A 23,986-nucleotide genomic window follows, 5' to 3' on the forward strand; every position below is an offset into this window, starting at 1 on the left:
TTTAGGTCCATAAAATTGCAACATTTTATAGAGGTGAAGTGTTTAAATAATCAAAATATATAAAGATGGGCGCGATGGAAACTAGGAAGCTGATTAACTAACTATAAATTAAATAACATGTGCGTATATAAAAACACACGGTAACCATCATTCTATACATAAGTGTGACGAATTCTCAGGAGAATGAAACGCGGAATATTCTGTGTAGCTTAATTGCCCTATATTTTTTTTTTTATAATTTACTATATATATATATATATATATATATATATATATATATATATATAAAGCTGAATGCCTGTGTATGTGTGTGTGTGTCTGGTCACGAATAGGCTCCTATATGATTGACTATTTTAAAAAACTGATTACATATAATGATAGAAGATGTATCGAGGATCAGGAATGGGTATGTTTGATCTGGCAGAACGGTGGTTCATAAAAATGGTGGGGTCTGCATTCACGCCTGGCCCCCAGAGTATTGAAATAAAAAATGAAAAAAAAAAAACGTTTACAAGTGTTTTTGATATAGATGTACATAAGAATACTTTGATAAGTATGTTTAACTTAAATAGGGATGGTATAATAAAATTGTGGGGTCTGCGTTAGCGCCTGTACTCCATGGAAATATGGCACAAACTTTAATAAAGACTTTTCATATCTATTTGCGTAAGTATACTGTTATAATTATGTTTCAGTTTGAAGAAATATGGTATAATAAAATTATAGGGTGTTCGTTCGCGCCTGACCTCCATAGAATGGAAATATGTCACAAAGTTTAGCAAGGTTTTTTAAAAGAGGTGAGGGTCTACAATAACACCTTAACTTTAATCTTGATTCACGTTAGCTTTGATTTATTTTTTTGAGTTGAATCATATTGTGTCGAATAAATTCACCTCATAAATTCACGTTCTTATTAAAGTGAAAGCAAAAAAAAAAAAAAGAAATAGTCGGAACTTTAGACAATTCTTGACACAAATTTTGCATAACTCTGTTTTTTACCTTCTCCACTTTCACGTGGCACTCTATCGAAAATAGATAAATAGATAAATAATAAAAAATAAGAACGTTACTTGTTATCGTGTCAAAAGAAGGAAAAAATCCTGCTCACGTGATTACATGTCTTTTTAAAAACATTAACATAACCTTTTTATTTTTTATTTATATATCTATTTAAGCTTTTTTTGTCAGTGTACTAGAAGGAATTCAGTTGATTACAACCCTTTCTGCGTGTTCTTTACATTACAATAGTACAACCTTGAATCCGACGGCGCAATACTACACCGTTCAATACTGTAAAACTGAAACGAAGCTGTTCTGCTTGAAAAGGGCGGCATTTTCTTCTTATTCATATTTATATCGATACTTTGCTTTAAAAAACTAAAGTAATTACGTGTTTACCTTTTTAATATCCCATTTTGCTGTTTCGGATTATTTTACTAAAGTAAGTAAAGCTTCATTATTTTTCAAAACTGTTTTTGTTTCTTTGTTTTTCGATATTTTGTCGATATTATTTAGTAAGAGTGTTTAGCAGAAAAGCCCACAAACGACTACCCGAAAAAATAAATATACGAGAAATAAATGTTACCATAGTCAATAAAAGTTCAGTTCATGTTTTTTTTTTATTTTGAAATAGTTTTTAATGCTCTTTACTTGAAATAATTTCAGCAAACCGAAATTAAAACGAAATTTGAGGCGATAACTACTTCAATGAATTTTTATATAAACTACACATGCCATAATCGAATATTCCTCAAGCACAAAATAACGGAAAATATTAAAATATGTTTATAAATATTCCTTATGTTGACGGAACTCTCTTAAATTGTTACCACAGAATGCTCAGCTGCCCCTCCTTCAAATTGAAAATGGGGCTCTCCATTTCAAAGTCGCTGCCATTTTGATTTTTTTTTTTAAACCGGTTCGTCAATTAAAAAAAATTTTTTTTTACAAACTACTTAAAAATACAAACCAATGAACTTTTCTATCATAAAAGTAACTTTTATTGACTATGGTAGCATTTATTTCTTGTATATTTATATTATTATATATATAACATTTTCTCTTTGTAAGGAAACATCATTTTGTTGGTCACTCTTGGCTACAAATGGAAACAAAGCTGATATAAAAAAAATATATTTTCGCGAAAATTATCTTTACTTTCATCATATTTTGCTTAGGGTAAACATTTTGATTATCAAAACCTATCTCTTTACAACACCCTCCTTTTCATAACCTATCATACTTTCATCAATCACAGTCCATTTTCTGTAGGCTGTTTTTGAACCCAATCAGCGACGGGTACTTCTGATAGTATATATATAAAACCATTACAAAATTTACTTACCTTGAAGTTGTAAATAAAAATGGACATAAAATCAATATTATGTTTTTAAAAAAATTAAAAAAAATTTTTTTTCTCAATGATATATATTACAGTTAGTTAAATTACAAAAAACAAAAAAAAAACACAGAATTCTAAAAAATAAAGTTTTAAAAGATTTAAATTGAATAAAATTCTAATATTCCGCGATATGAAGGTTTAAACATAGATTTTTTAATAAGGTTTTCCAATTTTGAAAAAATATTTTTATAGATTATAAAAAATGGCTATTGGCAATTCAAAATCAAATTCAACTACAACTTTAAGTTACTTTAATTGTTAAAAAAGATGTTTATTTCTAGGGTGGGTAACGTGATTTTAGCGCCTATTTAAAAAAATGTACAGAGGTTTCTAATTAATAAAATTAACATAAATTTTAGAAAAAAAAAGAAAGAAAAACGCTGCTTCTCTGATTCAATTAAATCAACTTGGGCATTCTGTAAAAGTATGCACAATTACACGTAGACACAAAATGATGACGTGGCTGATAGTGCGTAAAATGCTTAAGATTTTACACAAAAATTTGCACATCCCTATAGAGATTGTTGTTAAGGGTTAAGTATCATTTTTAAATATGAAGTTATTAAATATTAAAACGATTTTATATATATATATATATATATATATATATATATATATATATATATATATACAGTAATGTTATTGATAATTTAGAATTCAAATTAGAATTAAATTAAAAATCCGTTTCATAAGAAGGAACAACAACAAAGTCAATAATTTGTACGATCGTTTCGGAAAACAATGTTTTTATTGTGGTAGACATTAGGCCACGGACAATAATTTTTACATATAGTATTTAAAAAAAAAACAAAGTTTCCTCATCAGCAAAAGTATTGGGAAGGGTTTTTAATATATGTAATATATTCCCAATACTTTTGCTGATGAGGAAACTTTGTTTTTTTAAAAATACTATATGTAAAAATTATTGTCTGTGGCATAATGTCTACCACAATAAAAACATTGTTTTCCGAAACGATCGTACAAATTATTGACTTTGTTGTTGTTCCTTCTTATGAAACGGATTTTTAATTTAATTCTAATTTGAATTCTAAATTATCAATCACATTACTGAATATTAAATTAGCTCTAGGATATTTACCTATCGAGCTTATTATATATCTAAATTACAACGAGCACTTTTTCTTTTCCTGTATTTTAATTAAATTAGTAATTTTACTATTACATTAAAATACACTCTGCTCTTTAGACTACTGTTCTAATCTCCTTTAAATTTATATATATATATATATATATATATATATATATATATATATATATAGTTTTATAAAATATATATGGCGATTAGGCTTAATCGCCATATATATTTTATAAATTACTAACTAGCTCTACCTACGTATTGAGCACTTTTGAAGTAAATACTTAAAGTTTATGCATGAATCTATACTTTCATATATTAATTTTATGTGAGTAAATGAAGTAGTTATATATATATATATATATATATATATATATATATATATATATATATATATATATATATATATATCTTGAGATGATAAAATATTATTTTATAAATATATTTTCGAGTAATTCCTAATATTTCTAAAGATATACTCAATATTGGAGATAGAGCATTATTATAGTTAAGTGAATGGTTACCTATTTTACAAGTTTAATAATTCCGAATAACAACGAAAAATTGTATTACCAAATGAATGTTACAGAAAGTATGCATTCGATTTTTTGCTCAACGCTTAGTCGTAACTGTATTTATTGTATCTGGGTAAGCCTATTTATTTCCAAAATGTAGATGCACTTACACTATAACACCATATATAAACAACAGAAAGTCAGATTTCAGTAAGCACGTCTTTATTCATTGTAAAACGATCCAGATTTTTATTCATTTTAATAGTTACTGAAATCCAACTTTCTATTCTTTTTTTTTTTGAATGGAAGTCACCACTTATCAAGGCCCGGAAGCCACTCGGGGATAAGGGTTATTGCGTGTACAGTAATCAATGGGATAGTATCGTAGTAATCATTAGTATTGGAGATTTGATAAAGTGTCTTACTTCAAGGGGCGGTCCATCAGGAATTTGTTTATGTTGGACTTGAAGACATCCAAGTTGTAGTCAGGTGGGAAGTAGGCAGACGGAAGAGAGTTCCACTGGCGTGCACTTCTAAGAAAGAAGTTTTGTTTATGGAATCTACGTTATGGTTTTGGCACAGTTAAAGAGTGGGGAAAATTTTTGAGGGTGGTTTCAACTAGATGGGTGTTTATCCTGAAAGATTAGCGAAGGAGGACCAGGGATTGCCATGGAAGTAACGATAAAACAAAGATTATATATATATATATATATATATATATATATATATATATATATATATATATATATATACTAGCAAAAGTACCCGTCGTTGACTGGGTTCAAAAACAGCCTACAGAAAATGGACTCTGATTTATGAAAGTATGATAGGTTATGAAAAGGAAGGGTTGTAAAGAGATAGCTTCGAATTTGGGGGCATCAAAACAAAAGCAAAATATGATGAAAGTAAAAATAAAATAGATAAAACCCATAATTTATTATACCATATCTGTTCACACTGAAATACTTATCACAATATTCTGTGGATCTATATCAAAAAACCTTGTTAAACTTTGTGACATATTTTGTTTTGATGCCCCCAAATTCGAAGCTATCTCTTTACAACCCTTCCTTTTCATAACCTATCATACTTTAATAAATCAGAGTCCATTTTCTGTAGGCTGTTTTTGAACCCAGTCAACGACGGGTACTTTTGCTAGTATATATATATATATATATATATATATATATATATATATATATATATATATATATATATATATATATATACTTCAGAATAGTTTTCATTTAACAATCAGTTGTTATGGAAACGTGAGATTGTAGGTTTCCAAAATATTACTGGCAGTAATATTCTATACGTTATCCCATCTAAACAAGAATTGCTCGATATGCAAGATAGAGCAAATAAATTAAATTGTAATTCAATGAATTTAAAAACCTCTCATTGAAATGAAATGAAGTGGTTGAGTTTCATATCAAAGAATTTTTATTCTAAGCAAGACAAAGAATGCTTTAGGAAATTAATCTCCTTAACCTATAGGGTTTCGATGTCTACCATCTCATCAGAGGAGAGAAAATATTAGCAAATACTTATAAAGGTATGCACCCTATTTGCTAAAGTCAGTGAGACATGGAAAGTCAAAGTCAAAATAATAAATTTATCAGAAGCAGGAGGATTTGCAGAAAAAGGATATGAAAGTTTTTTTTAGGTCCAGCTTGCTTGGTAAAATCCATGTTATACGTTCTTTACATCCGTTTGGTAATAAGGTCCAAGTTATATATTGGGTAATCCGCATTCCATCTCAAAAAAGACTCTCCCCCCGTAGGAACAGCCGCACATGTAATTGTGAGGCAAGGATTGCGCAATCTCCAAGCACACTTCTCCTGAATCGGCACTGTTTGAGTCCAGTGGCAAGGAGAAGTCCTGGACGACTGGAAACAATACCGAGAAAAGCGGAGAGCACATACAGCACCTGGAAGTCCCAAATGGTCATTCATTCAGGTTCAACGTTGTTTAACTTAGGTGATTCAGTGGGAACTGGTGTGTCAATATGATTATACCGTTCATCTTCTCCAAATAATACATTGCTTTTTGGGAGGAAGGGGAGGAGCAATATCAGATCGGGTCTAAGCGTTGTTATTGTTATGTGTCTATGGAACTTCAGTTCACTGTTAAATGTCAATCATCAGCTGAAGAGAACTGACTCATTCTTTCTTTTTTCTGTTTCGATGTCTTGACATCAGCCTTGACGATTCCTCTAGACTCCTGAGGATCTAATATATTACTAAAAGTCGATGGATTTTACTCGCTATCTAAAAAAAAAAAAAAAAAAAAAAAAAAAAATTAAAGTATAGATACCTTCCGAGCAACGCCCAACTAGACAATTATAATAACATATAATGACCCAGTGGGTAAGCGGTTATATAAGTAGAAAAAGGTCAAGATATTGCAGAATTAAATTTACAATATTTCATTAAAAAAAACCTTGCGAATTTTTCTCATATATATATATATATATATATATATATATATATATATATATATATATATATATATATATATGTATATATATATATATTGTCTATAAAAACTTACTTTGATATAGGATTTAAAATTTGATTTCCTGCTAGATATAATCTGCTAAATTTTGATGAAAAAAATATTCATTTATCTAGTATATTTTTTCTCATTTTATTTTTAACAATAAAAAGAAAGAAATGTTAAGGAAATATTTATATTCAAGGATGAAGCTAATATTTTGATTTATCTCTTAAAAATGATGTTGCCATTTTTGTTAATGTCTCTTTTTACACATTCCATGTTAACTATATATAGTTAATATAGGAGGATCAGGTTTTGCCATTGTCAGAATTTCTCTTGCTATTGCTACTGCCACTGTTATCAGCATTTTCTTTTCTTTGAGAAGTTTTAGATTTGTCTTCACATCTCTGTGTAAGGCTTTGTCTGTTTGTCTGTAGATTGGTTACACTTCAGTTCAAAATAGTGTTGACGCGTATTATTTTAGATGGGTACTTTGTGCAGATTTTGAACCGGACGTATCTAAGCGTCCGCTCGACTTTGTCGGAACCATGACATCCACTACCAGATTATGCCGAGCGTCATCGATGATCAAATCTTAGCAGTACGAAACAGAACTAGTAAAATAAATGGAAATTGTAGAAATAAAATAAATAAATAAATAAAAACAATGACCTACCGTAATTTTGTTTTATTATTCATTTCATGTTTCACAGCAAACAGTTTTTACGCAGGGGTGGAGAGTACTATAACCATTTATTTTTTGGTGTTTTTTGTTTTCATTTTTTATGGATAATGTTTAGCAAACAAAAGTTTTTTGTTTTTTTTTTCAAAACAATTTATGCATTTTTTTTTTAGGTCTTTGAAAGGTTTTTAAAAAGGTTCAAAGTAGCAAAAAATGTTTTTCTTTTTCAAGTGGTTAAATATTCTTTTTCTTTTTGTTGTCAAGAAAATTTGAAGAAAACGTTTGCGCACCTCCAGCCAAATCCGTCGCTCACAGAGCCTTTCCTTGCAATGATGCATCTAACACCACATGTAATACAATTCTTTTTGAGATCCGATTAATTTCTTATTTCGACCAAAAAACAAAAAAAAAAAAAAAAAAAAGAACTACTTCTTCGAACGTCTGCAGTTGTTTGTCTAACATTGGTAAATTCATAGTGCTGTTAGTCTTCATGCTTTCAATGTAACATCTAGTTTTATTTTATTTATTTACTAGCAGTTCAATCCGGCTTTGCTCGGGCCCTGTGTACTGTTCATAACTTTATGTGCATATATATATTTATGTATATTAAAAGGTTTGACTCATGTCCAGGTAACCTACATGTAAAATTTCAAGTGTTTAGACCCAAAATTGGCGGAAGAGTTTGGTAGAGACTGCAAAGGTCAACTCGTTCAACTTTGACCTTTTGGCAGCCAAATTTTCGCCTAAAAACTGATTAAAAAGCTTGCCCTATGTCTGAATACACTTTATGTAAAGTTTCAAATGTTTAGACCCAAAATTGCTGAATAGTTTGCTAGAGACCGCAAAGGTAAAATATTTTGTACTTTAACCCCTTGGCAATCAAATTTTCGGTCAAAAACCGATTAAAAAGCTTGCCCTATGTCTGAATACACTTTATGTAAAATTTCAAATGTTTAGACCAAAAATTGGCTGAGTAATTTGTAGAGAGCGCAAAGGTGAAGTTTTTTTTTTAACTTTGATCTTAATTTTGACCCCTTAAGATTTATTGTTTTGGACTCAAATCAAATTAAAACGTGTGATCCATGTCCAAGTCACCTACATATAAATTTCAAGTGCTTAGACAAAATTGGTGAGACCATAATTAACCATGCTCTAGTCCGTCACCTTACAGATGCTAAACTTCTGACTGACAAACAATATGGATTTAGACAAGCCCATTCCACAGCAGACATCCTCACTGTAATCTCTGAACGTATATACCATTCACTGGACAAAGCGGGGGAGGGCAGAGCGGTAGCTCTAGATATATCTAAGGTTTTGACAGGGTATGGCATGAGGGTCTCCTCAGGAAAATTAAATCATACGGTATCACTGGTAGAATACTTAACATAATTAAATCCTTTTTAGATAAGAGAAAAATCCAGGTTGTCCTCGATGGTCGTACATCTAAACAATATGATATAAATGCGGGAGTGCCTCAGGGGTCTATCCTTGAACATCTATTGTTCCTAATATTTATTAATGACTTCCCCGACAAAACTCTCTCTGAGATGGGTATATATGCTGATAACACCATACTCTATAACAGGTATGACAGGAAAACAAATGAACACATAACTAAAAAAAATGGCAAAAACACTAGATGATGACCTCCAATCTGTAGTGGAATGGGGACAAAAATGGATGGTCATATTCAATGCTGCCAAGACTAAACTGGTTTCCTTCAATAATTACAAGAAACCTTCTCTGCCACTAATAGCAATGGCCAGTGACTCCCTATCTGAGAGTACATCTTTCAAACTGCTTGGCCTAACGTTCACAGGAAACATGAGCTGGAACAATTACATTGAAAACATTGCCAGGGCCGCTGCGAAGAAGGTAGGTTCTCTCTACCGTGCTAGAAAACTACTGACACCCGAAAGTATCCTGTACCTCTATAAGGCCACCATTCGCCCATGTATGAAGTATTGCTGTCACATTTGGGCTGGTGCATCTGCTGCTAGTCTCTCGCTCCTAGACAAGGTTCAAAAGAGAGTCGCCAATCTGATAGGCCCTGAACTGGCATCTAAGCTTCAGCCTCTGTCCCATCGACGAAACATTGCATCCCTCTGCCTGTTCTACAAGTATTTTAATGGTGAATGGTCTGACGAACTGCATACACTTGTGCCCCCACGACGTAGGCACCCTCGACAAACTCGACAGGTAGCTAAATCCCACCCCTATGCAGTAGAGATCCCTAGATGTAAAAGATCTTTCTACTCAAGTAGTTTCTTCCCCAGAACCGCTATACTCTGGAGTTCTATTCCAGGTCTCTGCTTCCCCAACTGTACTGACATGCAGAAGTTCAACGTGAACCGATATCTTGCTGCCCAAATCCCTACATAGTGCCCCAGTAGTTGCTGCGCCTGATAGTAGCCCCCTACACCAAAGTGGCAATGTGCCTTGTTTGGGGTGAAAATGTAAAAAAAAAAAAAAAGGAGTTTGGTAGAGTTTTCAAAGGACAAATCGTTGAACTTTGACCACTTGACAGCCAAATTTCTGGCTGAAAACCGATTAAAAAGATTTTCCCAAATCTCAATGCCTCTTATGTCAAATCTCGAGTCTGTAGACTGAAAATTAACAGAGTAGTTTAAGAGGAAAATGTACACAACCACATACACAGACAATTTCACTTTTATAGATATATAGATTTTGCTCCCAATGTTTATCTGAAAGTCGTCTGTGCATTGCCACGCATTGTGATTGACTGATCAATGGCTTACGTCAGATTTCAGGAAAACTCGAGCGGTTGACAAAATGTTCTGGGAAAAACCGAACGGATACGCAGAAACGTCCGGTTCAAAATCTGCACAAGTACCTTTTAGATGTGTTGAAACCTTTTATATAAGGGTATTTGTCCAATGATCAGTCTGTTATCATTAAGTTTGAAGTAGCATATTGTTGTTGAACATCATTCATTGACTTCGTATGAATCAGACGATTATTGTTATTATTCATTTCTTCCTAGTAAAAATTATTTCGAGAAAAGCATCGGATAAATACGGAAGGAACCACATCGTCCCTAAGTGAAAGTGTTACTATGGAATGAACTGGATTCGAACTTGGCACACTCAAGTTGCCAGTCTGTGTTGTTAATCGCTTAATCGATGTAACCAACCTGAACAAGTATATTTATTATCATGTTATGCTACAATTTAAATTAGCACTTTCTCAGATCATTCTTGTTTAAGTTTGAAATCGCATTTTCTTCAGTCTGCCATGTTGAAGTTTACAGTAGCATTTTCATTGTTAAATGTATAAACTGAATATCACAAATCTTATTTGAGATCCGTCTAAAAACTTCTATAAAAGGTTAATTTTGCTCGTCTGTCTATCAAAATAGCGTCTTCTTTTTTTTATTATGCTAACGTTTTAAATAACATTTCAGTTGGTCTCTTCATGTTTAAGTTTCAGATGCCATTTCTTTTGTTGAAAGTGCTTAAGTGTGAAATAACATTTTTACGATTGTGAATGGACGCGTCTTATGTATAATCGTTATCGTTTTTTTTTCCTTTTGGGATATTGTTTCTAATCCTTTTTGTTCATGTTATGTGGGTAGGTTCTTATGACATACATATTTCTTTAATATCATAAAAGAAGAATTTAAATTAATCTTAAATTTCACACATACATATAGTTATTTCATTAATTTTGATATATATTTCATTAATAATTACCTGAAATTTAGGTGTATTTATATATTAGTTATCTTTGCTTGCATATGTGTGGAGGATGATTAGTATAATTGATACTGTTAGAAACTATGAAATCAGTTACACGGAATTCATCTTTTATTTTCAATTACGAGTGGTTGTTCGACTCATTTTACTTAGGGCTGTATGCAGAAATTGTACTGCAGTGCACACAGCTTATTTTTCAAAAGTGGGAAATTTTTACAGTTCATTTTAACTTATTTCTTTTTTTAATAGTTTTTCTCATTTTATCTTACATTTTAATATATATATAATTCAATCGATCAGATTATCGAAGTTAGACCAATATAATAATGCATCTATCAAATCAATAATTAATACTGATTAGCCAGTGTATTTCAGACATTTTTATTCTGTTCTTTATATGAAAAACAGAAATTTCAATCGATTTCATCGAGTACATATTCTATCCGATTTGACATATTCAGCCTAAAAATGATATGTTGTAAAAAGGAATTCCATAGAAGATCCAGCATCACATATTTAAGTAGCTATATTGGTATTAAGTTTTTCCGACATTATAGTGTCATGCATATTTCTTTCTAGGCAAAAAAATTTCTATTTTTGTCTAGCTGAAACCACTACCAATAATTCCCCCCACTCCTTATCTGTGCCTAAACCTAAACGTAGATTCTATGAATAAAACTTCTTTCTTAGAACTGCACGCCTGTGGAACTGTTCTGTTTTCCTGTTCTCCAACTGACTACAATATGGTTGTCTTCAAGTCCAACGTGAACAAGTCATTCCCTTAAGTAATCCAATTTACCAAATTTCCAGTACTAGCAATTAATAAGACATTTTCCCATTGACTACTGTACACTCATTAACCCTTATCTCCAATTGTCCTCTGGTCTTTGATAAATGGTGACTCCTTTGTAAAAAAAAAAAAAAAAAAAAGATATCTACCTAGTTACAAATATCAATTCAGAAAATTTCCTCTAGAGTAGCTGCCTCGCCATGGCTTTAGAATATAGTCTACTTTATTATTTTACCCATAATTGGTATGGAATTTAATCCATGTAAATCAATACAACTTTTTTATGAGATGAATTTGACATCAGTTGACTCCCTACTTTCTTTTTTCCTTTTTTTTTTTTTTTACAAGGTGGTCACCACTTATCAAGGCCCGGAAGCCACTCAGGAATAAGGGTTATTGTAAGTACAGTACGTCAGTGTGGAGATTTAATAAAGTGTCTACTTAAGGGGGCGGTTCATCAGGAATTTGTTTACGTTGGACTTGAAGACATCCAAGTTGTAGTCAGGTGGGAAGCAGGCAGACGGAACAGAGTTCCACAGGCGTGCACTTCTAAGAAAGAAGCTTTGTTCATGGAATCTACGTTTTGATTTAGTCATAGATAAAGAGTGGAGAAAGTTTTTGACAGTGGATTCAGCTAGATGGGTGTTTTTTGTAAAAGATAGGCGAGGGGCGACCAGAGATTGGAGTTCAGACGAGCACCTGCCATGGAAATAACGATAAAAAAAAGATAGGCTTGCAACGTCTTTTCTGTGGGAGAGAGGTTGCAGGGAAGAGAAAAGGGCACCCCCCACTAAGCCACAAAGTCTATTTTGTACTCTGTCAAGGCAGGATAGGCTGTTTTTAGCAGTTCCTGCCCAGATATGGCAGCAGTATTCCATCCTTGGACGTACTTGGCTTTTATATAGATAGAGAATTGTATCAGTAGTGAGATATCTTCTGGAGCGGTAGAAGGATCCTACCATCATTCCAGCGACCTTGGCAACAAACTTGATGTACGTGTTCCATTTCAGATCAGGAGTGAAGGTCAAGCCCAGAAGCTTGTCAAAACTTGGGGCTTCTCCTAGACGAGAGCCATCCATTTAAATTGATGCCAGATGGGGATCAAAGCGTTGATGATGGAAAGATAGGAGTTTGTTTTTAGATGCATTAAAAGTAACCAGCCACGTCTTCCCCAGTGAACCACGCGCTCGAGATCAGAGGAGAGAGAATCAGAGAGAGCTTTGTCATTTACAGCCTTTGTGTTGCCGTAGATGGTCGTGTCATCAGCATAGATGTCAACGGATGATTTAAGTATGTGTTTTGAGAGATCATTGATGTAGATCAGGAAGAGAGTTGAGCCCAGAATAGACCCTTGAGGGGCTCCAGCATTAATACTCTGGGCCTCTGATTTTTGTCCATCAACCACTACTCTTATGAGCCTATCAGAGAGAAATGATTTAATGATTGAGAGAACATTTCCGGTTATACCATAGCTGGAAATCTTGTGAAGTAGGTCTTTATGCCATACCTTGTCGAAGGCCTTTGATATGTCAAGAGCAATTGCCCTAGAAAGGAAGCCTTTGTCAAGAGATTCACTAATCTATGAGACACCCGTCTAGCTGAATCCACTGTGAAAAATTTCCCCCACTCTATATCTGTGCCTAAATCAAAACGCGGATTCCATGAACAAAGCTTCTTTCTTAGAACTACACGCCTGTGGAACTCTGTTCCATCTGCCTGCTTCCCACCGGACTACAACTTGGATGTCTTCAAGTCCAACGTTAACAAATTCCTAATGAACCGCCCCCTTAAGTAAACACTTCATCAAATCTCCACACTAACGTAATGTACTTGCAATAACCCTTATCCCTGAGTGGCTTCCGGGCCTTGATAAGTGGTGATCACTGTGTAAAAAAAAAAAAAAAAGATATAACTGTTAGCACATCTGCGGTAGATCTTGCAGAATGGAAACCATTACAAGTGGTTGTTCAACTCATTTTACTTAGGGCTGTATGCAGTCACTAATAAGGTTATTTCTGCTGAGGTGGTTGACAATTTCTCTATTTAATATGGATTCTAACAACTTACTCATGACACGCAGGAGACTTATTATGCTGTACTGAGAGGGAGATGACTTATCACATGAGTTCTTAAATACAGGGCATACTGATGAGGTTTTCCAAGCACTTCTCCTTAAGGCAACGCTTAAACAGTTTCGTAAGTATGGGAGCAAGTTCTGGTTGAAGCTTTTTTAACACTATAATTAGGATGCTGTCAGGGCCAGTTGCTTTACTGGAATCAAGGTTGATTAGCTTGGCGACCTCATGCACAGATATTTGTATGTTACCTAGCGTGTTCTGTGTTATAGGAGGAAATATGGGGAGTTGATGGCCTTCGTCGCATAGGGTAGAGTTAACATCATAATGTTTCAGAAAATAACAAAAAACCTCAGTACTTACAAAGGTCGTTCCAAAAGTAAGGCCTCCTATTTTTTTAATCAAAAAACTAAGATGTTGAAGAGCTGCGAATACGAGAGTGATACCATTAAAACGAGCAACTTTTTTTGCTCCAGAATTTGTATTTCTACACAGTCAACACCATTCTCAGTGAACTTTTGTCAGCAATGAACAATGCCTCGGTCATAAAAATCTGGAGCACACTTTGTCACTCTGAAATCGACGAACCCATCTCCTAACTGTGCTAAAATTAACTGCATCGGCTTCATAAATATTCAACAGGCGCCGGTGAATATCAATTTTTTCTGCATGAAGGAATTCATCTATGCTTCTGATGTACGTACATGACAGAGGTTGCCTTCTTAGAGTCTCACACCCTCAATATTTGTAACAGAGAGATGAAACTTCCAGATCTTGAATGCATAAATTCAGTCATCATAACAATGCAATTTGCAGTCGTCTCTGATTCATTTGGGCGGAATAAAAAAAAGGAAATATTACTTTTAGAATATCCTTTGTATATATTAATCAACTTTACTAGTAAGTAATAATTCAAATAACCGTATTTCTCGCTTACAATGGGCATTCTAAAGAAAAAATTATATGAATGAAATTTTTTAGATAAGGATTGATAAGTTGTATTACTCAGACTACTGTTTTCATCTTTAGTGTTATTCGCACAACATTTCAGCCTATGTAAACTCCGACCTTCTTCAGGTGTATCTTGTTTTTCTGTTGAACTCGGCAATCGACATGAAATTTTGAATGGAATTTTTTATTTAATCTACGAGAATAGTATGCTCTCATTTCATCAGCCATGAACTGGTAAAAGTTTTAAGTAATTTGCAATTGTACTTTTTGTATTGCTTGTACTGACGATTTAATCTTCAACCCCTGGAAGAATGTCACTTGCAACTAAATTTTACCTAGTACTTTATTCGTTATGTCACGGGTCCTTGCATATGTGTAGAAAGACTCTTGTGTTTGACAAAATACACTTGAAGAAGGTCGGAGGTTACATTGGCTGAAATGTTGTGCAAATAGCACTCAACATGAGAACAATAGTCTGAATAATCCAAATAAGGCTAAATATTTAGTTCTTAATCTTTATTCAATAACATTTTATTCATTGATTTACACTAAGAAGGTTGAAGCCAACTACAAAACCTATGCAGTGAACATGCATAATCTGATAGGACGCACGTATCTCAGCAGCAACAGCCATATGAAAATGACCAAGCCGGCTGCTCGAGGTGACAGCAGAGATAAAAAGGACACGTGTTCAGAGGAGGTATTCAGGACGTGTTCGAGACATAGAGTATTTGAGTTATGTGCGAAATACAAGGGAACAGAAATAGACATGTTACACATGTGGCCCAAGAGCAACAGGGAAAAATGTGTCTTAAACATGGCCGGACAAAGACAGAGTACCACATGTTCGACACGGCAGAGTTTTGTTAAGCACATTGGAGTATGAGAGGACTTTTGACCAAAAGACAAGGCATTATTCTGGAAGTACCCGTAAATAAATGTTTGTTGTTTCAACTGAAAAAAGTGAGTCAAATTTTGTCCTTGTCTTTGTTTCCTTGCGGCTGTCTGCATACAAAATGTGGGTCCAGAATGTTGACAATCAATGACTGCGTTACATTTGTTGTTATTGTTATGATGACGATTCATTTTGCAAACTTTTTAACATTTTCTTGAAGTCATTTCCTTCATGTTACAATTAAAAATGTTCTTTTTTTTATGTTGTTATTACTTCTTGACATTTTACTCATTTTCTTTCTGTCTGCAAGGCTTGGATGACCCGACATTACAGATAAAAGTCATGTATGTAATTTGTATAAAAATCCTGGATATCGTATATCTGGAACACAGAACAGCTTATAGTAAACTATACTGCAGTCTTACTGGACAACACGATTTCACAGCAAGTGAAGGGTAAGTGCAATTTTGATGATATAATTATAAATCATGTCTTGAGTGGAAAGCCATTCTTGTAAGAGAAAAATGGTTCATAAATGGATGGCAAAAAAAAAAAAATAATAACTCGATCATAGAGAAAAGAAAATTATTCAATTACGAATATTAAATGCAGTTATCACAAGCAAAAGAATTAGCAATAACATCTAGTCAAAAAAGCTTTGAATTATAAAGAATTCCACGTAGAAAATGATAATATTAAACCAGTCAGGGTCAGTAGTAGTCCTCCTTTCGTGTTAAGATGAAAAGCTATGACTGAAAAATTTGAAGAGATTCAGTATATTTTATACAACGATTCTGGTACTTGATCGGTTCATTCTTTATTACCCCTGGTTATAAATATAATCGTCCAAATCTTTGTGATAATATCCAGTAAATTATGCCAAAAATATTACAACATCATGTTCCATTTTATCATAACTAAAATTTTCATTTATAATCATAACCTTTCAGCAGCATTTCATTAATAAATGAATTCTAAATAATGGATATGTATTGATCAAAAATTGTTGAAAACGATTATGTTAAATATCATTTGGCAGTTATATGCTCTTAAATAAACTGTAGATATGATTTTTCAGGTGCAATGGGTTAGAAAGTATGATTGATGGTCTTTCGGGTTAACGTAATCTTATATGAGGATAAATATCTCATAGGTCTGCTATATCGTATGATATTTGGAGATTTAAAGTTGAATATTTGAGTTACTGACGAGATTTTAGTGAATAAACCTGTAATATAAGAATATTTAGATACTTGTACCAAAGCATGGCTAGTGAACGTATTTGAGCACAATACAAATTAGGAAGTATGCGCAGGCTTGTGTCAGAAGAAAAAGAAAAAAAAACTGTGCCTAAATCTAAACGTAGATTCCATGAACAAAGATTCTTTCTTAGAACTGGTGGAACTGTCTTCCGTTTTCCTGCTTTCTAGCTGACTACAATCTGATTGTTTTAAAGTCCAACGTAAACAAGTTCTTGATGAGTCGTTCCACCTAAGTTAACAAATTTACCAAATTTCCATTACTAACGAGTACTATATTGTCCAATTGACTACTGTACACTCTTTTACCCTTATCAAGGCTTAGAGGCCACTCGAAGATAAGTGGTGATGCCTGTGTAAAAAAAAAGAGAGAAAAGAAAAACGGGTCGGGTGAGATGGACGTGTGGCCTCGTTGTGATGGCAAGAAACTTTGAAGTTCTTCGTGTTGAGACAACAGACGAATGGTACCAGATGGCGTGGGGGGTCCGAAAGAGTTTTGAACTGTAAGGAACACGGTTCGAGCATAACAACCAAGTTACATTATGAGGATGGTTCAACTAGAAGTAACTCATAGTTATGGGAATAGATATCGATAATTAAGATCAATAAAATATAGTTCAAGTTTAAATTGTCATTATTTTTCTTCACAAATATATCAGTTAACCGATGAAAGCATTGTTATATAGAATTTGGTTTTCATTTTTCTATCCAAACAGATGGCTGGAAATTTTCACGGAAGAAGATTAACGATGACAATTCAATCTTGAATTATGTATTTCATTTACTTAACTATGGGCCCACTTTTTCTTTTCTTAACTATGAGTTGCTTCTAGCTGGTTGTTTTCGTTTTACGGCATATCAACCCTTTTTGGGTTATTTAATGCCGAATCCAAGGATTTTGAAGAAAATTTTTTTAATAGAATATATTTGTTTTCAAGTCGGTTTCTATTTAACCCATAGTTGGGACCCTAACAGGTACTACCACTCTGGGTCAGAGTGGACCTGGGAGCAATGGTAATTAAAGGGTTGCTCCACACTCCCCAAGGCCCGCAAGCTGGAGCCTCACCACTGGATATATCCAGGACCTTGCTTCTAGCTGCCTACAAAAAGTTCTAAAGTACATATATAAGAAGACTTTTTATTCTCACATGTTTTCTAAATGTTCTCATCTGCAATTGTCTATATAACTTCGAATTCTTATTATCCATGACATATGATTGACCTAAACTTCATTTATGGGAAAAGTTGACACTGGATTCAATCCTTGTAAATTATACCTATGTAACGTTATACATTTGGCAAATTTACAAGTAGCTCTAAAAGTAATATGAAATAAGACGTGAAAGCAGTTTGTCATCCATGTTTTACGAAAGGTAAACAACAAAATAGTTTTTTTTTTTTTTACAAACAATTTCATTTGAATTCTATATTCTTTAGCCAATTTTACTTTTAGAAAGACTGTTTTCAAATATTTATCAGAATGGAAAGAACGAATCAATACTTTCAACATTAAGTATCTCAACGATCTTACTCTAAAGAAATGCATTTACTTTATTTTGTTACCTAATTCTTATTGGGGGTCTGGTATACTTCTAAAAGTCTGTGGATCTTACTTTCTATCTAAACAAAAATGAAAGTATAAATACATCCCGTGAAACGCCTAATAGAATATCTAGTATAACATATATCATAGGTTTTATATATATATATATATATATATATATATATATATATATATATATATATATATATATATATATATATATATATATATATATATATATGATTGTTGAGCTGGATTAAATCCGACGATATGAAATAAAATGGAGGTGGAAGGACCTGGATACTCAACGTTTCGCCCGATTTATGCGGGCTTCTTCAAGAGGGATGGTCATTGACGAGAGAGTCGGAGGATTGGGGCTATATATAATGATGGGGGAGAGCAGCGTGTTTTCCTTATGTAAATTAGATGTCATATATACATGTATATACATTTTATGAGAGAAGAACTAATTAGAGTAAACTAGTGTAGTGGATTACGTCTAAAAGATAAAATATCGTAGAGATTAAAAATTGGGTTTTGGAAATATAGCGGTGATAGATTAAATAAATAAAATGACACGAGATTACGAAAGAATCTTTTTTTTTTTTAAATTAGAAATAATTGAATTGGGATAAAATAGCGCAGTAACTTAAAAGATGGTATCTAAAAATAAGAATAGGAGGTGATAAAATGGAGTCTAAAAATAGATAATGATAAAATACAGTAAATAAGTAAAATAAAAGTAAAATTAAGTGAAATTACGAATTTTTTTTTTTTTTTTTTCGCGTTTAACCGGTGTCTAAGTTGTTTTCTTTAATAATTATTTTCGACAGAAAGGGAGCAACGTGGAAAAAACCTTTTCTTTGCTTAATTATATTGCTGGAATGGGAGATTATAGCTGACTCAATTAAACGTCGTGTGGATCTGTTATGTATGTGTTTAAGGAAAGTTGCTTTGTTAAAATCAAAATGGTGGTCGTTTTCCATGATGTGACAAAATATGGCGTTGAGTGTATTGTTGTTTTTTAAATCTCTTTTGTGTTCATATATTCTTTTATTTAAATTACCTTGAGTTTCTCCTATGTATATTCTTCCACAATCAAGGCAGGGTATGGAATATATTCCGGCTTTGGTGTTAATGTTGGTATTAGTTATAATTTTACGTGTTAGATCCCTAATTGTTAAAGAGTTTAGTTTTGTTATTTGAATGCCTGTCTTATTTAGGTTCTTATAGGTTGTGTCGTTGTTTTTATTAGTTGGTAATGTTAATTGTCTGTTGTGTGTCTGGCTATTTAAGGAATGATCTCGGTTTCGGTTATGGTAAATTTTTAGTGCTTTTCTTTTTGTATTTGCCAAAAAATGTTGAGGGTATTGCAAGTTCAGGAATGTATGTTCGATATACTCAAATTCTTCCACGATGTATTCTTCACTACATATTCTCAGGGCCCTAACCGAAACCGAGACCGAAAATTATAACTAATACCAACATTAACACCAAAGCCGGAATATATTCCATACCCTGCCTTGATTGTGGAAGAATATACGTAGGAGAAACTCAACGTAATTTAAATAAAAGAATATATGAACACAAAAGAGATGTAAAAAACAACAATACACTCAACGCCATATTTTGTCACATCATGGAAAACGACCACCATTTTGATTTTAACAAAGCAACTTTCCTTAAACACATACATAACAGATCCACACGACGTTTAATTGAGTCAGCTATAATCTCCCATTCCAGCAATATAATTAAGCAAAGAAAAGGTTTTTTCCACGTTGCTCCCTTTCTGTCGAAAATAATTATTAAAGAAAACAACTTAGACACCGGTTAAACGCGAAAAAAAAAAAAAAAAAAAATTCGTAATTTCACTTAATTTTACTTTTATTTTACTTATTTACTGTATTTTATCATTATCTATTTTTAGACTCCATTTTATCACCTCCTATTCTTATTTTTAGATACCATCTTTTAAGTTACTGCGCTATTTTATCCCAATTCAATTATTTCTAATTTAAAAAAAAAAAAGATTCTTTCGTAATCTCGTGTCATTTTATTTATTTAATCTATCACCGCTATAATTCCAAACACAATTTTTAATCTCTACGATATTTTATCTTTTAGACGTAATCCACTACACTAGTTTACTCTAATTAGTTCTTCTCTCATAAAATGTATATACATGTATATATGACATCTAATTTACATAAGGAAAACACGCTGCTCTCCCCCATCATTATATATAGCCCCAATCCTCCGACTCTCTCGTCAATGACCATCCCTCTTGAAGAAGCCCGCATAAATCGGGCGAAACGTTGAGTATCCAGGTCCTTCCACCTCCATTTTATTTCATATATGTTTTTATTACCGTTTTTTTTGGTCTGCCTAGTTACACATGTTTCCACTACTAGAATCGAATTAACGAGCCGATAGTTTCTTCAGACTTGGTAGAGTCTGAAGAAACTATCGGATCGTTAATTCGATTCTGGAAGTATAAACATGTGTAACTAAGCAGACCAAAAATACGATAATAAAAACATATTTTGCTCTACAGTAGTATTGAGCACCTTTTCAGGTTTTTTACCATTTACTCATTATATATACATGTCTAGATAAGCTTACTTTGAAAAATGATTTTAATTTTGATTTGATTTCCTACCACATATAACATGCTAGAGTTGATGAAAGAGGGAAGATGGAGAGAATGTGAATGCCTACTGAAAAGAACTTTCATGAGAATACTTTTACCTACAAGTAAACCTTGACTAAATATTCAAAATAGCATAGGATTTGCAGCACAAATCCTCGCTATGACCAACGTACACTGGCTTTTACAAAGAATAATGCACTTCTCCAAGTGATATTACCTCAAGTAACAGCACGAGACTAGATAAATTTTTGTCCTGGAATCCAGTAAGATCAAGAGACCATAAGAAAGATATACTATAACTTATTTAAATGGTCAATTGGGGGAAGGACAATTATGTTCTCAACTTTTTTACTAACTCGGTGTTTGAAAGGTAAAAGAGAACTTTTAATGGAATATTCGAACATCTATATATCTGTTGTGGAGACGCCTACTAATTAACATAGGCGGGTGAATGAGATATATAAAGGTATCAATCACTAATACCGGGGGGGAGTCCAGTAACGATCGTCGAATAGGCAAGACGCTTATGCTGCCTCCAGTAAGACATGCAACGCGCCACCTGTGGGAATATCTCCAACTGAAGTATATCTGAAGACATGTAAATATGTATATAACTTTTCTTCCTAATATATTATTGTATACCTTTACTTTCGTGTTCTTGTTAATTATTTGTGCAGACACAACAATATTTTATATAGAGATCAAGTGTTAGCCTCAGAAAAGTGTTAACCCCTTGATTTCTGAGAATTTCGACTGTAGTAAAATTAAAAAAAAAATAATTTGGTCTGTTAGGTATTTAAGACTAATGATGAAACGATTCAAAAAAATTTTTCCAGATTCAGATTTAATTAATTTTCAAGGGAAATAAGCATTAAATTTAATGAATTTGAAACCAGAAAAATACAATAAAACATTATTTCAGGTACCGGTGATCAGACAACGGTCAAGGTTAGAGAGGCGCCAACAAAAAAAAAAAAAAAAAAAAAAAAATTGTGTATTTTAATATTCAACTGTGAACTTCCTGAGAAGCATCATATAGATGTTTAGCAAACAGATGCGAAAAATATTTTAATATTTCTAAAAGATTGATAAAGGAATAGGCAAAAGTAAACCCTAGAATATTTACTTTGTTTATCATAATTTATCAATTAAAAATAAAAAAAATTAAACTTGGAGAGTCAATGCTGAATCTGAGAATGGGATACCTAACCTGTGGTTCTGTGCCCCTTAATCTTATGTTGTAAATAAACAATCTTCTTATAAATAAATACATTGTCTTTGTTTCAGTTTTTATTGTCAAGAAAAAAAAATATTAAAAGAATCGTTTGTGAAATCAGAAATGAGGCTTAAATTTTTCTGATTCCGATTCTGCTTAATCTTCCCAACACTATTTAAAAATAAAATGTTTAAAATAATGTTTACTAACTTTATTTTCAACAATAAAAAGAAATAAATGTTATGGAAACATTTATATTCAAGAATGAAGTTAATATTCTGGTTTATCTCTAAAAAAAAATGATATTTTCATTCTTGTTAATGTCTTTTTTTATACGTGCCATGTTATAACACCATCTATAGCAGGATCAAGTTTTGACATTGTCAGGATTTCTCTCTTACTATTGCTATTGCCACTGTTATCAGCATTTTCTCTTTTTTGTTGTTGTTAGATGTTTAGATGTGTTTTCACATCTCTATGAGAGGCGTTGCCTGTCTGTCTGTAGATTGGTTACACTTCAGATCGAAATAGTATGTTGATGTGTTAGAACCTTTTTATAAGAAAATCAAATCTGTTCATTAATCTGTTATACTTAGTTTGGAAGTAACATCTTTATTACCTTATCTTGGTAACCTTTCATAAATTGGAGAGAAAATAACTCGGGAATCTGGATCAAAAGAGCCAGGAATCTAATGATTATGATTAAAGCATTACATCCAAAAGATAAAATGGCTGGTAAATATTGAAAATAGTGAAGATGATACAACCACACAAACTGCTGAGAGATTAATTACCTATAAGATAAATCTCACCTGTCTGTTTAAATGTATGTATGTTTGTATGTATGTATGTTTGTATGTTTGTATGTCTGCCTAAAACTTTCGACAGAGGCGACGGATTTTCACGAGATCGGTATCGTTTTGCAGCTCGACCCTTCGGACAACAAAGATCTAAAAATTGGCTAAAAGCATTAATTCCTTCACCCTCAACTGGGCACTTTTCTACAGGAAGGGGTTGCTTTTTTCGCCGATATTTTCGAAAGTCATCCCCTCTTTTCGATTGACTAGCCTTACTTTAAACATTCGTTACTTCCAGTTTAGCGATGGGTGCAACAGCAAAGACGTCACGTTTTGTTTTTTTCATATTCTTTTCCTCCTTCACGGTTTAGGTTTGAGCCTGCCTGTCTAGTACCACTTTTTTTTTTTTTTTTTGCTCAACACACACCTCCAAACACCCGGGCAACGTCGGGCACCCAGGCTAGTCACTACTAAAAATAACAGATGAACAATATTAAAAACAGTAAAACATGAAACAATAGAATCAGAAAAAAAAAAAAACCAACCAAAGAAATTGTGCACAAAGAATATGGGTATGTCTATAGAAACGATACTTAAAAAGAGGAGCAGATTCACTATTCATAGCCACAAATAGATAAACAAATCTATTATATAAAAGCGAAAATTCGTATGTGTTTGTGTTAGTGTGTGCACTTTTTTGGTATGTCCGGCAAAGGTTTTTTTCGGGGGGGAAGGCGCTCGGGGGGATTACTAATTCTTAGAACTTTTTATATACTCCCTAGATTATAACATCTCCAATTTACAAAAGGAGGTTGTCTCTATCTTTTATTTGAGCGACTTTTACATGCTATTTTTGCACTATTTCTTCCTCTCACCTGTTTTTTTGGCTTTT

General features: G+C 32.8%; 1 protein-coding gene across 1 annotated transcript in view; it reads left to right on the forward strand.

The window, feature by feature from the left end:
* Positions 1 to 23,986, forward strand: part of LOC145246462 (cyclin N-terminal domain-containing protein 1-like) — a 637,275-nt gene that overhangs the window by 90,484 nt on the left and 522,805 nt on the right. The window contains exon 6 of the mRNA XM_080108080.1: positions 15,937 to 16,081. Within this exon, the coding sequence (XP_079964206.1) occupies positions 15,937 to 16,081 (145 nt within the window). The remainder of the gene's footprint in view (positions 1 to 15,936; positions 16,082 to 23,986) is intronic.

The sequence above is a fragment of the Euprymna scolopes genome, chromosome 24, assembly GCF_053919585.1.
Source record: "Euprymna scolopes isolate OS-2025 chromosome 24, ASM5391958v1, whole genome shotgun sequence".
Classification (NCBI taxonomy): domain Eukaryota; kingdom Metazoa; phylum Mollusca; class Cephalopoda; order Sepiida; family Sepiolidae; genus Euprymna; species Euprymna scolopes.